The sequence below is a fragment of the Sinohyriopsis cumingii genome, chromosome 15 (assembly GCF_028554795.1).
Source record: "Sinohyriopsis cumingii isolate HCF-2022 chromosome 15, ASM2855479v2, whole genome shotgun sequence".
NCBI classification, from domain to species: Eukaryota; Metazoa; Mollusca; class Bivalvia; order Unionida; family Unionidae; genus Sinohyriopsis; species Sinohyriopsis cumingii.
In genome coordinates this window covers 144921881-144934941 of record NC_142975.1, presented here as the reverse complement: position 1 = coordinate 144934941, position 13061 = coordinate 144921881, and the positions used below count along the sequence as shown (strand labels likewise).

The 13061-nt window shown below is 32.2% G+C and overlaps 2 protein-coding genes across 2 annotated transcripts in view; one reads left to right on the top strand and one right to left on the bottom strand.

Moving 5' to 3' along the window:
• LOC149782987 (ras-related protein Rab-2) overlaps positions 1–6054 on the bottom strand; it is a 46734-nt gene extending 40680 nt beyond the window's left edge. Inside the window, exon 1 of the mRNA XM_089934547.1 lies at positions 5937–6054. Coding sequence (XP_089790673.1) covers positions 5937–5982 — 46 coding nt within the window. The 5' untranslated portion in view covers positions 5983–6054. The remainder of the gene's footprint in view (positions 1–5936) is intronic.
• Positions 6055–8407: 2353 nt separating this feature from the next.
• Positions 8408–13061, top strand: part of LOC149782986 (E3 ubiquitin-protein ligase RNF166-like) — a 38578-nt gene continuing 33924 nt past the window's right edge. Inside the window, exon 1 of the mRNA XM_089934546.1 lies at positions 8408–8520. Coding sequence (XP_089790672.1) covers positions 8423–8520 — 98 coding nt within the window. The 5' untranslated portion in view covers positions 8408–8422. The remainder of the gene's footprint in view (positions 8521–13061) is intronic.

The following is a 13061-nucleotide window of genomic DNA, read 5'->3' as shown; positions in this document are numbered from 1 at the left end:
AACAATAACCACAAATGAGAATTCAAAGTAACATACATGTATTTCAACATGAAACATACTGGAAGCATAGCTTTCAAATCCACCAAAGGAGTAAAGATACAATTCAAAGTAGAAACTTCATGTGAAAGTGGTTATTAAATGATGAATAATGTACTTTATTATAAATGTGGAACACGTTTGGAATGTATAGTATATGCTGAACATAATTCTGGGTTAAGAAAATTAGCATGTTGGGGGGTGCCAGATTACAAACCATGTCACTTTATGTTAACTTGAAGATGGTGAGTATTTTCAAATAATCTTTTTCGTTTTTACTAATAAACATTAGTGTCTGTGACTGCCAATGCTGTTTCAGATGTATTATAATTGTACAGAATAACAACTAATAAAAATTATTCATGACTGCTTAAGACTAAAATAACATGCATACAGTAAGTTAGGTCTTGTATCAATTCTCTGTCTCTTGTATCAATTTACTCCTATTTGGAGCACTAATGGAATTCATTTGAAACTCTATATATTTGTATTTGTGATAAAACTGTTATGACTATATGGGATTTAATTCACAATACTGTAAAAACTTATATTTTCACTTCCTATGCATGAGAAATAAATTATTTGCTCAAATTTACAAAACTTGTTGGTTTTTGCTCCTTTCTGTTACTTAGTTTAAGGCTGTAGTTAGAGTCATAATAATAACTGCTATTTAACAAAGTCATTTTTAAAGGGTACTATAGATCAGCTGAGGCTTTTTTAAAGAGCAGAAAAATATGTTGACTAATAAAAATGGGTCTGCAAAATTGTTCTCATATTTTTTAGGAAAGTCTTGTGATAAAAATGACACTAATGTCAACAACAACAAAAAATGACAAACAAGCAAATTTGACTTGTGAAATTAGAATATCAGTACCTAAAGTTTGTGTGAATTCACTGCATCTGTACCAAGATTAAGTCATCTTTTCTACAGAGTACACATTATATCTCACCTTTTTTCATTACTTAGGATCAACTCTTAAGGCATTAAAAACTATTTACTAATTAATATATTTATTTTAACATTAGTATTTTGTACATATGCTGTTTTTCGATCCTTCTTTCTTTCATATAATGATGACAATTTTTGTTTATATATATGGTACATCATAATACCAGATGTCATGGTTCCCATGCTTTTCTAAAGATAAACTTCCAGGTCATTTCAAGGATGAAATTAATTTTTTCAAGGATCACATATGACCATTACTGAATGGAATTAAAGAACTTACTAGATTATAAAACACATATTTTATAAATATAAAGATGTTTCTATGTAAGGACTCTCAACATCAGAAAAGATGATCATGGACAAAACTACAAAATGTATTGCACAAAAAAGTTTGTTTATATTCTTATAAATTGGCACGAAAGGTCATTAAATATACAGAATAAAAATTCTAACTTTCCTTTGGTGACCTGCATGAGGTTGCTTGGTAGAAACAACATAATGAACATATGTCAGTTTTGTTTCCTGTCAAAACTTTAATTCCAAAGAATTCTATACCAATATATATGCATGTTATATGAAGTAAACATTTCCTATCACAGTAATGAAAAACAATAAATGCAAAGTATTAGAATCTTATCTTGTAATGAAAATAGTTTGAACCTGACTTTATCTGTGCCAATAAAATCCAAAAACAAGATTTTTTTCAAACAACCTGAACTCCTTAAGACGATATGGTTAAAAATCCATCATCTCAAAACATTTACAAACAGGTTGACTGAAATGTTGATAAAAGACCTGCAAAAACAAAAGACCTGCAAAATTATAATTGCTCTATAAACAAGGAATGAATTTCCTATAAATACAACTTGCCTTCTTGTAATTTGATAAACCAGTCCCAAAACCTGTATTGATACAGGGGCTCATTTTGTTTTTTAATATATAATACAATGGACAACAATTTCCCCCTTTTCCTGCAGTCTATTTTATATCTGATACCAAAGCTTCAAGCTCGATGTCACTGTAATAGTATTGCAATCAAGTTCAGCTTAGAAATTCACCATTTTGAACAACAAATTCAGCTTAAACAAACAGCAGTCCATTTTCTAATCAAGGTTTCGTCCACATATTCCCACCCAATTTTTACAATTGGACTTTTAGGTTGGGATGAAGGATCAGAGAAATTGCATTTAAAAAATTGGAATTTGCCGCCACCATGTGGTACCAGCATATGGTAGTCACTTAACAGCAAGTGCAGCAAATTTAAACGATGTTTTATTAACTCATATCTGCATGAAATCGATAGGAAATTTTTTCTCCTCATAAATGGCAAGCATTATAATCGTTATGTATTTATTTGGCTAAAAGACTAGACAAAACAAAAGCATACATGAAACCTGACCCAGTACTCACCATTTGTATAACTAGTCACATGACTTCACAAATCTCAAAATGACAACATCGTAAGTCCAGTAGTCATGTGATACCAACAACAAACTCCTTTTCAAGATTCTTAAACAAATATTAAATTATAATAAGTGAAAGTTAGATACCTTTTGTAAAAACCAGAAATAACATATAATTCTCAACATATTTACTTTGAGAATAGCGACAAGAAATGTGTCGATATTGCAGCAATCTGGCCAGTCAGTTCATCAAGCAGTGAGCACATGTCAACATGGTAATCACACGATACAACAAAACCCCGGTATTTGTTCTCTGAATAAATACAGAGAATTTTGGGTTCTTTTGTTTTTCTATTTTTATTGCAACCAGTATACAACTTTCATCTATTTAAAAAAAAAAAAAAATTCTATAGTATTTGAAATGTGGTATTATTTGTATCAGAAGACTTTTGGATCTATGATGTCAGGAATATGAGAGTTGTTAAATTTTGTGTTCTCATATGACTACCAATGCAAATCGTGAGTACCAGGTCAAATTTATCAATGTAATTTTATTGTCTTTCAGCAGATTATAGATATAATGATCTTAATGTTCACAATTTCTGAGAAATAATTTTTATATCGATTTCATGCAAGTAACAGTCGATTTAAGAAGGTTTAAGTTTGCTAGACTATCTGGTAAGCAGTTTTGCCACCACCATGTTGGCCTCTTGTGATGTTAAACTGGTTTTCATATCTTTCACGTAAGAAAAGAAAAGGATATTAAGTTGTCTGTGAAAAGAAAATGTCTTTTAGATGAACCTAATCCACTCAGTGCATGACTGACTCAACAAATATGTTTATGGCAAGCACTCAAATGAGCCATACTGCAACCTCCGAATATTCTGGTCTGAACTTGTTAAATTTAACTCACGGTCAGTTCTGTTACAACTCAATTACTTAACTGTTTGAGGCATCAAGTGTTAAATAATTCCCAGGTTTTTCCTGACTTTCACCAATCTTTGCAAAATTCAAGGACTTTTCATAGTCGGAAAAATATTATCATTTCTCCCTGATTTCCCAGTAGTGTGGGAATCCTGAGATGTTTACTATGTTAGTGTCTTTGGTGAAAATGGTGTGTGTGAGTTAGAATATAATATATATGGGTCATGTAAGCACAGACACTGGTATAAATGTAAAAATTAATTTTAGTTTTAAAACATAATCATTTATACAGTTCTAACAAAGTTTATTCAAGCATGGTTTCTGAGTGATCTCCATAATACTGACAAAAAATTTCTAGATCAAAATGTTTGATCGCTATGTTCACAATGGCTGTTTGACATCATACTAGATCAAGAAAGTTGGTGTTGGACTGAACTAATACTACTGCAGGCAGAATCAAGGTACAGTTGCATGAACAAGAAATTGCACACATTTTCATTTATCTTTTTATGGACGTTCAACTATGAACGGGATTGCGGAGTAACATAAAACTTTTTGTTAAGTACATTTTACTTTTAACTTTTACATGACATTTCTTCAAAAAAATAATTTAGCATAATGCAAACTGCATTTCTACCATCTTTAGCTGGTATTTAAGAAGATACTTTAATGGGAAAAATAGGAATTATGTAATAACTGAAATATAAGACATACCATACCATATACAAAGTTACTTAATTATCTAAAATTTATTGGACTTGTGTACAATATTTTTCCTGCCTGCATTTTCCCAAGCTCTTTTTATAAATGATGACATTTTCACTTCTGTTAATATTTGTAGTACAACTTCTACCCAACAGCAGGCACTTTCTGTTAATCATAGTGCATGACAAAAACCAGATTAAACAGAATCACCCTTCTTGGGGATTGCGTGTAAAAATGTCTATGTACATTATTTATTAATTTGCCATGAAGCATTTCTCAAGGAATTTATACAAGGAGCAAAATAAAGTGAATAAACACCATTTAGATGTATGTGTAATCAGATTCTCCACAAAAAAAAAGTGACTCACAGCACCTACATTGCAATGTTATTTGTTATTGAAGAATAACTGCAGAAGGCGTTCTATATTATTTATTAAATACAAGACATCAGTACAGTTAGGAAGGGGAGTAAAAATTGCCCTGAAAGTATTTTTCCCATGGAACATAAACCCTAGTGACTGTACAACATAAACCAGCTGTTGGCATATATCAGTTCTAATCCAGTGTGGAATATCTAATTACTTTTACTGTCAAGTGATATTTCAAAGCTAATCAGATTAAGGCTTACCCTACATAAATGACGCGAGTTATACTATGGTGGCCATGTGGTCTGAATATCTGCCTCAGATGCATGTTCAAAACCCAGCCCAGTCATATCAAAGACTTAAAAAAATGGCATGAACAGTTACCTCACTTGGTGCTCAGCAATAAGAGGCTAGTATTAGGACTGGTCAACATGGTGTCAGGATAATGTGACTGGGTGGGCAATCACGCTACATGTCTGCGGCATGATCCCCCAGTGCTAGATATCACTATAAAAGGACAAACTGCAGATATCTTAGCAATAAAGCTAGCTTAAAAATCCAAATCACACACACACACAGAGACATCCCAACCAGCCACATTATCCTGACACCAGGCCACCCAGTCCTAACACTAAGCTGCTGAGCAAAGTGTGCCAGCTGCTAGTCTATTTTTATAAGTCTTTTGGTATGACTCAGAAGGTGTTCAAACCTGCAATCTCCCACATCTGAGGCAAATGATCTGACCACTAAGGCCACATGAGCGGTACAACTGGTAGGAATGGATATGCTATTTTACTTACAGAGAGAACTACACAGCATTTTAAGTGATCTTTCTTGGGACTGAAAATAATTATCGATGATTTTATAGTTGTTACTTAATGTTTTTGTATTGCTGAAGGAGTAAAACAAATTAAATAAATTTAGATGTATAATGTTTAAACTTGGAATTCTATTTATGGAGAAACATTTTCTCTTATGTGTGATAATATAAATGGCCAAATAATGCAATCCTAATACTATTAAATTAGTGTGCTTTTTCATTTTCGTTCTTTACTTTTTTATGTGACAGGCTCCATAATTTATGCCTGGGACTCCCAGAACAACAAAATAAATGAGCAGGGGTGATTTTGAATTTCATATATGAATAAGTCCTAAACGAACCGAAAGGTATATGACATAAATACTTCAAAGGAATTACAAATAGACGATTATTCATAAGATTCTTTTTCTGCGAAGCGGGCAAATCAATGTTGATTTTACAAACAAATAAAAAAAAACATGATGCTGAGAACATTAACACTACATATGTGAATGGATGCAATTAACTGGAATTATTGATTCATATCAGTTGAAAACTCTCGTGGATAAAGAGCAATTAGAGCGTTAAGCAGTGCATAATTATCCCGAGTTGTAATCTTTGGGCAACACAACAACAACGTCCATCGCCATTTTGAAAACATTGATCGTCTTCTCGTTTTGTGTTCAAAAGTACTCCAACAAAGAAAAGGGAAAATTCTGACATAGGTTTGTTTTTCATGAAATAAAAATACAAACCTGTATCTCCAATGATTATATACTTGAATAAATAAGCATACGACATTCTATTAATGACAAATTATCTTCTGTTGATGATGTCGAAGAAGCTGACGTCAATATGACACAGGAAGTATTTCTTGACAGGTCATAAAAAAGTGACATCTATCGGACGTACACTCTAATATTCTAGCGAGCTTTGGTACGGTTGTGGTACAAATGTAATAGTCCCTTGCCCTTTAACTCGTAGGCAACCATTATAATTTTCTTTCCTTCTTTTTTTCAGACCAACTGTTTATCAGAAACTCAAGGAAGAGACGATTTTGAAAATTTCTTTAGTCAATACTTATAGGCCTACTAATAGCTTTACAGCCCAGGTTTGTTGGGGTTTGTACTTTCATCAACTCAAAAAAGTTAAAATTTCAGAAATAGTTTTAAAATGTACCTTTCATACTTCCCATCATTGTCGCCTTAAAAATTCAAAATCAGATAAATGCATCCTTATGCATTTTATGATAAATAAATAGCAATTTCAACTGGGTCTTTAAGGTAACATATCATTTCTCTTTATTCTTTTGTTTGCTTGTTTATTTATTTTTATATTTTTGTTTATCATATCATGGCGAAGGTTAATATTAAGAAAAAGTGTTTCTTGTTTGTTTTATAAAAATTATATTTCTTAGAAGAAACCTCTACAGTCTTTTTAATTGTTGGGGTCTTAGAGGCCATATTTCGATTGAAGTGTACTACCCTTAATCCGTAGTTTAAAAAAAATGGAATAAATAATTAGCATTGCTGCTCATGGGCATCTGCGCACAGGGGCAAGGGAAGGTACTTGCTCCTCGTTCCCCATGTCACCTCTAAACATGTTTTTACCTACATCAGAAAAAATTAACAACTGACCACTAAATGTTTACACTCCAACCTGAAACTTATTCTGCAGGCACCCTTATTGCAGCTATTATAGCCTTTTGTGACTTTACATTTGTTTTGTTATTTACATTTCAATTTTATGATAACAAAGATTTTGTTATGATATCTAAAACTGATTTTAATTCATTGATTTTAGTTTTTAAAATAATTTGTTAATTTGTACATTTAATATAGTAAATTGAATTTTCATCACAAAATAGTATGCATTAATTTATTATATTTATTCAAATTCAAACCATCAAATTGAATGGAGTGTATACAAGAATTTATTATATCAAAATTCTAAATTAATAATATATTCTTAAGATAGTAAAAAATTAAATTTATGATATCATAACATTGAACTTTATGATTTTATGAAGATATTAGCCATTGCTGTATCCTTTGTTCCACTTAATACTCACTCTTCTGGGACAAAAAAAAATAAACCTCAACTCCAGTTAACCACTGTTCAGTTAAAAACTGGAAGGGAAAAAAATCAGCTCTGGTATTCTTTTGTTCTGAGTTGATGATTTATTTTGTATTCATTTGATCTAAAGTGATTAATTATTTTGTATCCCTATAATCTCAAGTGGTGACTTATTTTGCATGTAAGTGGGAATAGTTGATATAAGAAGGGACACTGTATGTGAATTTTTCTGTTCTTTTGGTATTTTCACTTTTTATTTGGTACTTTACGATATACAAAAGTATTTTTAAAGCAGAAAGTGAATTTCATAGCATTTTGAATGCATGATATTATAACTTTTAACTAGATAATATATTAACAACAATTTATGAAAGTAAAAATTATAATATTTGAATCTATGATACCAGCTATAGTTCTTTATTTGTTTAAGCTTGAGGAGCACCATTTGGATGACATGTTGAAAATATATAATTTGTATTCAACCTCAGGCAAAATCACTACCATACAGTGAACTTTGGGAATTACTTTACATGAGGTATGTTTTGCAACAAAAAAACAACAACATTGTGTCCTGGAAATGAATTTTGAATAATGTTTTAATGCCATATAAATATAAAAAATTATGTTTGGGTCTCATAAATTTATTGTATGTACAATATCAAATTACTGTAGAAAAAATGCAGTTTCAATTATAGCAATTTTTTAAATATAATATTAAAAACTATTTTCTGATACATGTAGAAAATGCTTTTATTATGTGAAAAAGTCAAAAGTATTTTCTACTATTAGTGAAAACAATATTTTCTAATGGAAGAAAATTATTTATTTTTAAAAAATGATTTGATAATATTTGAAAATCATTTTCTTATATCAGAAATCGATTTTGTGGTCAAAGAAAATGAAATAAATTTTTCTAATATTATCAAATGATTTTCAAATATTATTTTCGTAATGTTTGAATAACCATTTTCTATCTTAGAAAACCCACATTTTTTACTGCATGTTCGGAATTCTTGTATATTTCGCAATTCAACTTTTATGGGTTTACGATTAACTTTTGATTTTGAGTTCCGTAAATTTTCAGTGTATTTGATAGTTTGGATAACTGCACGGCATTTGCTTGTACATTGGAATTTTTTTCTGTATTTACTTCCGTGTCTTCAAAATGGCTAACTGCGCTGAACTTAGTAGTGAATATACCTGTCCAATATGTCTTGATATACTTAAAAATCCAGTCATTATCAGCTGCGGGAATAGTCATGTGTATGTCTAGCTTTATCACACTTAGTGAATCGTTTGACTTTTCATTTCAGTCGTTTAAATCTAAACTGGAGGTTGCAACAAATTGCAGTTGTGCAACTATAAAAAATTCAGTTGACTTTGTCTTGTGCACAATTTATCACAATGAACGTTTTCGTTATTGAAATCGGTAGGGGGGTACAAACAAACGGGGATATGTAGCCAGACTATTGAATGCAATCGTGCAACTGTACTGTTTGGAGGCCAATTCTTGCCAGTTTTTCCTGTTTTCTTTTTTTTTTTTTAAATCATCTACTACCGACATGAACTTGCTCCTTGGCAGTAGAGTACATAAAAGCATGGCATTTAACAATATTTTTCCTGGTGTTTTTAAATGTGAAATCAGAATCATGAACGGCTACGTGGGGGCCGTTAATTAAAACGGTGTTGGTGATGAACTTTACGGGAGAGTTTAAATTTAATGATATACTCACACATGGTTATTAGATTATATTTTCTCTTTCATCAAATGAAAATATAGTTATTTCTGATTAATTAATTTTTAATTTGTGTTGCTTTGCATTAATTCAAAATAATGTTATTTACCTGTTACGAATTATGATAGGAATGCATGTAATTTTACTTATTCACTGGTTGAAAAAACAGGATTTTTGTTAAGATTGTGTGACATGTAAAGTTTAAACTTACAGTAATGTCTGCTTCTCTGCAGTTTTAATAAATATCTCAAAATAATGAATTTTAAGGATTCAAAGATATTTAATTTCACATATAATTACATATGTTGTTGTTGTTGTTGTTGTAGGGTTTAACGCCATTTTTCAACACACGATAGGCTATACATGGCGGCCAGTATTAATGGTGGAGGAAGAACCCGGGAAAACCCCGGAAAGAACCACCGACCCACGAGAAGCTACTGGCAAGCTTTCTCACATACCCACATTGGCTGAATCCGAGACTCGAACCCACGCAGACAGAGGTGAGATGGCAGTGATCCATAACGGACAGCGTTTTAGACCACTCGGCCACTCAGGGCCCCAATTACATATGTAACATGTGTGTTTTTTTTTTGTTGCCGTGAATTTGTCTGTTATCATTTCACGTTGAACAGCGAGTCAAGTAGCTGCATCATTTTTTACACCAGTTTTGTGTAATTAGCTGGCTGTGTAATTATAAAAAATTATAAAAAATATTAAGAAAGAAACCATGAAAGTAAATACACAATTAAAAACATGAGTGAAATAAAATTATTTTAATATTTTCATAATATCTTGGAGAAAATGTATAACAACAAAACACCAGTAAACCAATTATTATAAATTGTCATTATTGTATCATAAATAATATATTATTGAGATTTGGTCTCTAACCAGTAAGAGTCAGACATCATCCCTGATGGGGAAAGAGGAGGGGGCATCATGCATGTCAGAGTCTACGTTTTACATTGTAGAAATATGTTGCAACCACAGGTATTTGGGACTATAGTCTGAATATACCTCCCCATTTGTTTGTACCCCTTAACAATTTCAATAATGGAGATCTTCGATTTGATTAAAAGTGCATAGAACTTTAGTCAATTCATTCATTGATTTATAATTTGTAACTTGACTGTGACCAGACTGGCCCTAACATTTGCATCCTGTGCACCTTTCATGCTTAACAAACTTTCTATACTAACACGGTGCCATATTGTGTATGCTATGGACTAGTCCTACAATATAAGACATAGCACATGTTGTTTTTGTTTTAGTGCTGTGCCTTACTGCCCAAATAATGGCCCTGTATAGCATGTTCTGATGTTGGAAGACATCAGAATGAGTAGTCAAACTTTCAAGAATATCTCACACACTTGAAGCATATATCGACACTCTTCCACTAATTTATGTGTAATTAATATACTTACTGTGCTGTCTTTATCCTGGTGGAATGAAATTATGACACTAGCAAATGGACACATTTTCATGTTCCATTGACATACATCTGAATTTGTTGCAATGCGACGATAGTCAAGGTATGCCACAGTATGTTTAGTAGGTTCATGTGGGGGATATGTTTCTTGAACAAAACGAAATGTTGCTTACAGTTCCAATAGGCATAATATATTTTTATTCATTTTGTTAAAGAATAATATTTCAACTTCAAATGTGGGCCAATGAAACTTGAAAACAGGTCCATTTCTTTTGTGAGAATTTGTATTTACTAGAGAAAAGACATCAGGGTAAGTAAAGTCTGACAAAAACATTATAACTTTACTTTGTAGAAAAGCATCGTTATTGGTTGTCACTTGTGTGTGATATTTCAGAAAATTTTACTTTCGTTACACTGTTAGTCAACACCAAAATATGCTACACAGTGCTGTTAGTTAGTCAGTAAGATCCATACCCCCCAGAAGAAAACTATTCGGTAATGTGTCTTACGTTGTAGGACTAGCTATGGACAACTCTATTTTCCTCAGACAACAGAGTGACGAAGTTCATCCCATTTGGTAACTGCTGGATAATTCCATAAATTACCAAAATATTGAGAGTTTAGAGTTATATATCCCTTTGCATACATGAACAGAAAAATTACACTGCCTGTTAAATCCACATGGAAGGCAAATTTGTAGTTGTCAGTGTTTTCCTTTGCTTGATTCGACATAATTGTTGAAAGCAGACAACTTAATATTTATCTTCTATGTACATAAATGTGTAGCTGTAAAATCACCCCTTCACTTACATTGGACATGTCCAGTAACTGGAAATGACTGGCGATCAAGGTCATCTTTTACACTGAAAACTTCCATTTAAGGAATGAAAAAGCGCAGGTGATAAGGTGTTAGGGCAACCCTGGGCATAATCAGGTTTGAAATTACAAATCAATAAAGAACTAAGTTCAGTGCATCTTTTATCTCATTTATGCTATTCGATTTTAAATTGGTAGGTGGGTACAAAGAAAGGGGGAGGTATATTCAGACTATAGATCTGTGGTAGGCTCCTATGATATCATGGGTTCTACGTTATGAGGGTATTCATATTTTTGGGCATTTATTTCTGCATAATGCCACATATCATGTACTTCAATACACTATATATCCATTAGTTACTAGTGCTGGAGGTCAGTCAACTTGTTGTATTGGAGCTCACTAGTCCTGGGTGGTTATTCGTCTTAGTATTTATAACAGTGATGGTGATTTTAAGAAGATATAGAATCTTTCTGAGAATACGAGGTATAGCCATTATTTGGAAACCGTGATATTCATGAGTATATTTTATTTTATATTGTCAGCAATGATTCTCCATATTTTCCTCAAATCAACAGGTGATGCAGAACTAGTAACTTATGGTCATGTAGTGTATATAAGTACATGATAGGTGGCACTATGCACATAAAAATGCTAAAAAATCTGAATACAAGATGACTGACCACCATAGACTACTGACCTCCAATATAAAAAGTCGACTGACATCCTTAATTTTGAGGGTCAGTCATCCGACAATGTTTAGGAGGTCAGTCAGCTTAGACAATTGACCTCCTTCAAAATTAATACATACTCAATAGCTATTGTTATAAATATTCAGAAAAAAATGGTTTCATTTCAAGTATTGGTTTTACTATAATAGTAATTATTATTAGTTAAATTATATAGAGATTTCATCAATCTGTAAATAAAGTTTAAGTAGAGAACAGATAGAGAATTCATCAAAAGGTATTGCAGGCAGCTTGATTTCACTTCACTGGCTTCAAAGTATTTGCTTTAGCAGATAAAGGTCACATACCAGTATGTTAGATACTGGCAGTACTGAACTGAATAACAGTAGAGATTAGGTTAATTGGTACTTTTTATATTATATATCAGAAAAATGTTAACTTAAATTATATTAAACTTATCTTGTAAAATTAAAAGTACTTAAATATTTGAAAGCATCAGAGTCTCTTATAAACTTGTATATCCAAGTTTTTGTTTTAATTGAAATCAAAGCACACAGATCAACTCATTCACAGTGGTGTCTCCATTCGCAAGTTCTGACCATGCCTGATGGATAAGTTGTTGCAACTGCTTGTATGTTTTGCATTTTCAACACATTATGATTCCGTCTGACAAGAACTCACAGATGTGTTCAACATCGATGGCTTCATCGTACAGTAGGTGCACCAGCCTGTAGAAGTTGATCCCGCCACCATTGGTGGCTACATTTAATTTATTGTGCCAGCCCTCCACATCGTTATTTGTATGTTCATACACACTCCAAGACTTAATGCTGAAGACTGAATTGTGGATCCATTTAGTGTTTATATGATCCATCAGACGATGCAGTGGTGCTCGAACATATTTTCTTTGAATCTGTTCAGCAATTGGCTGGATCCAGTCAGAATGTAGACATATTAGTGCCATCAGATTTCAAAGAAAGTTATGCATTTTCTTTTTCAGCATATAAGCAGGAACAAGACCAAATTTTTTAATCTTCCTAAATACAGTGTGACCCTGCTATAACACTGTAGTTGGAAACCATAGAACCCAACCGTGTTATAGACCGAACAGTGTTATAAGCAACCAGGTCAGTTAG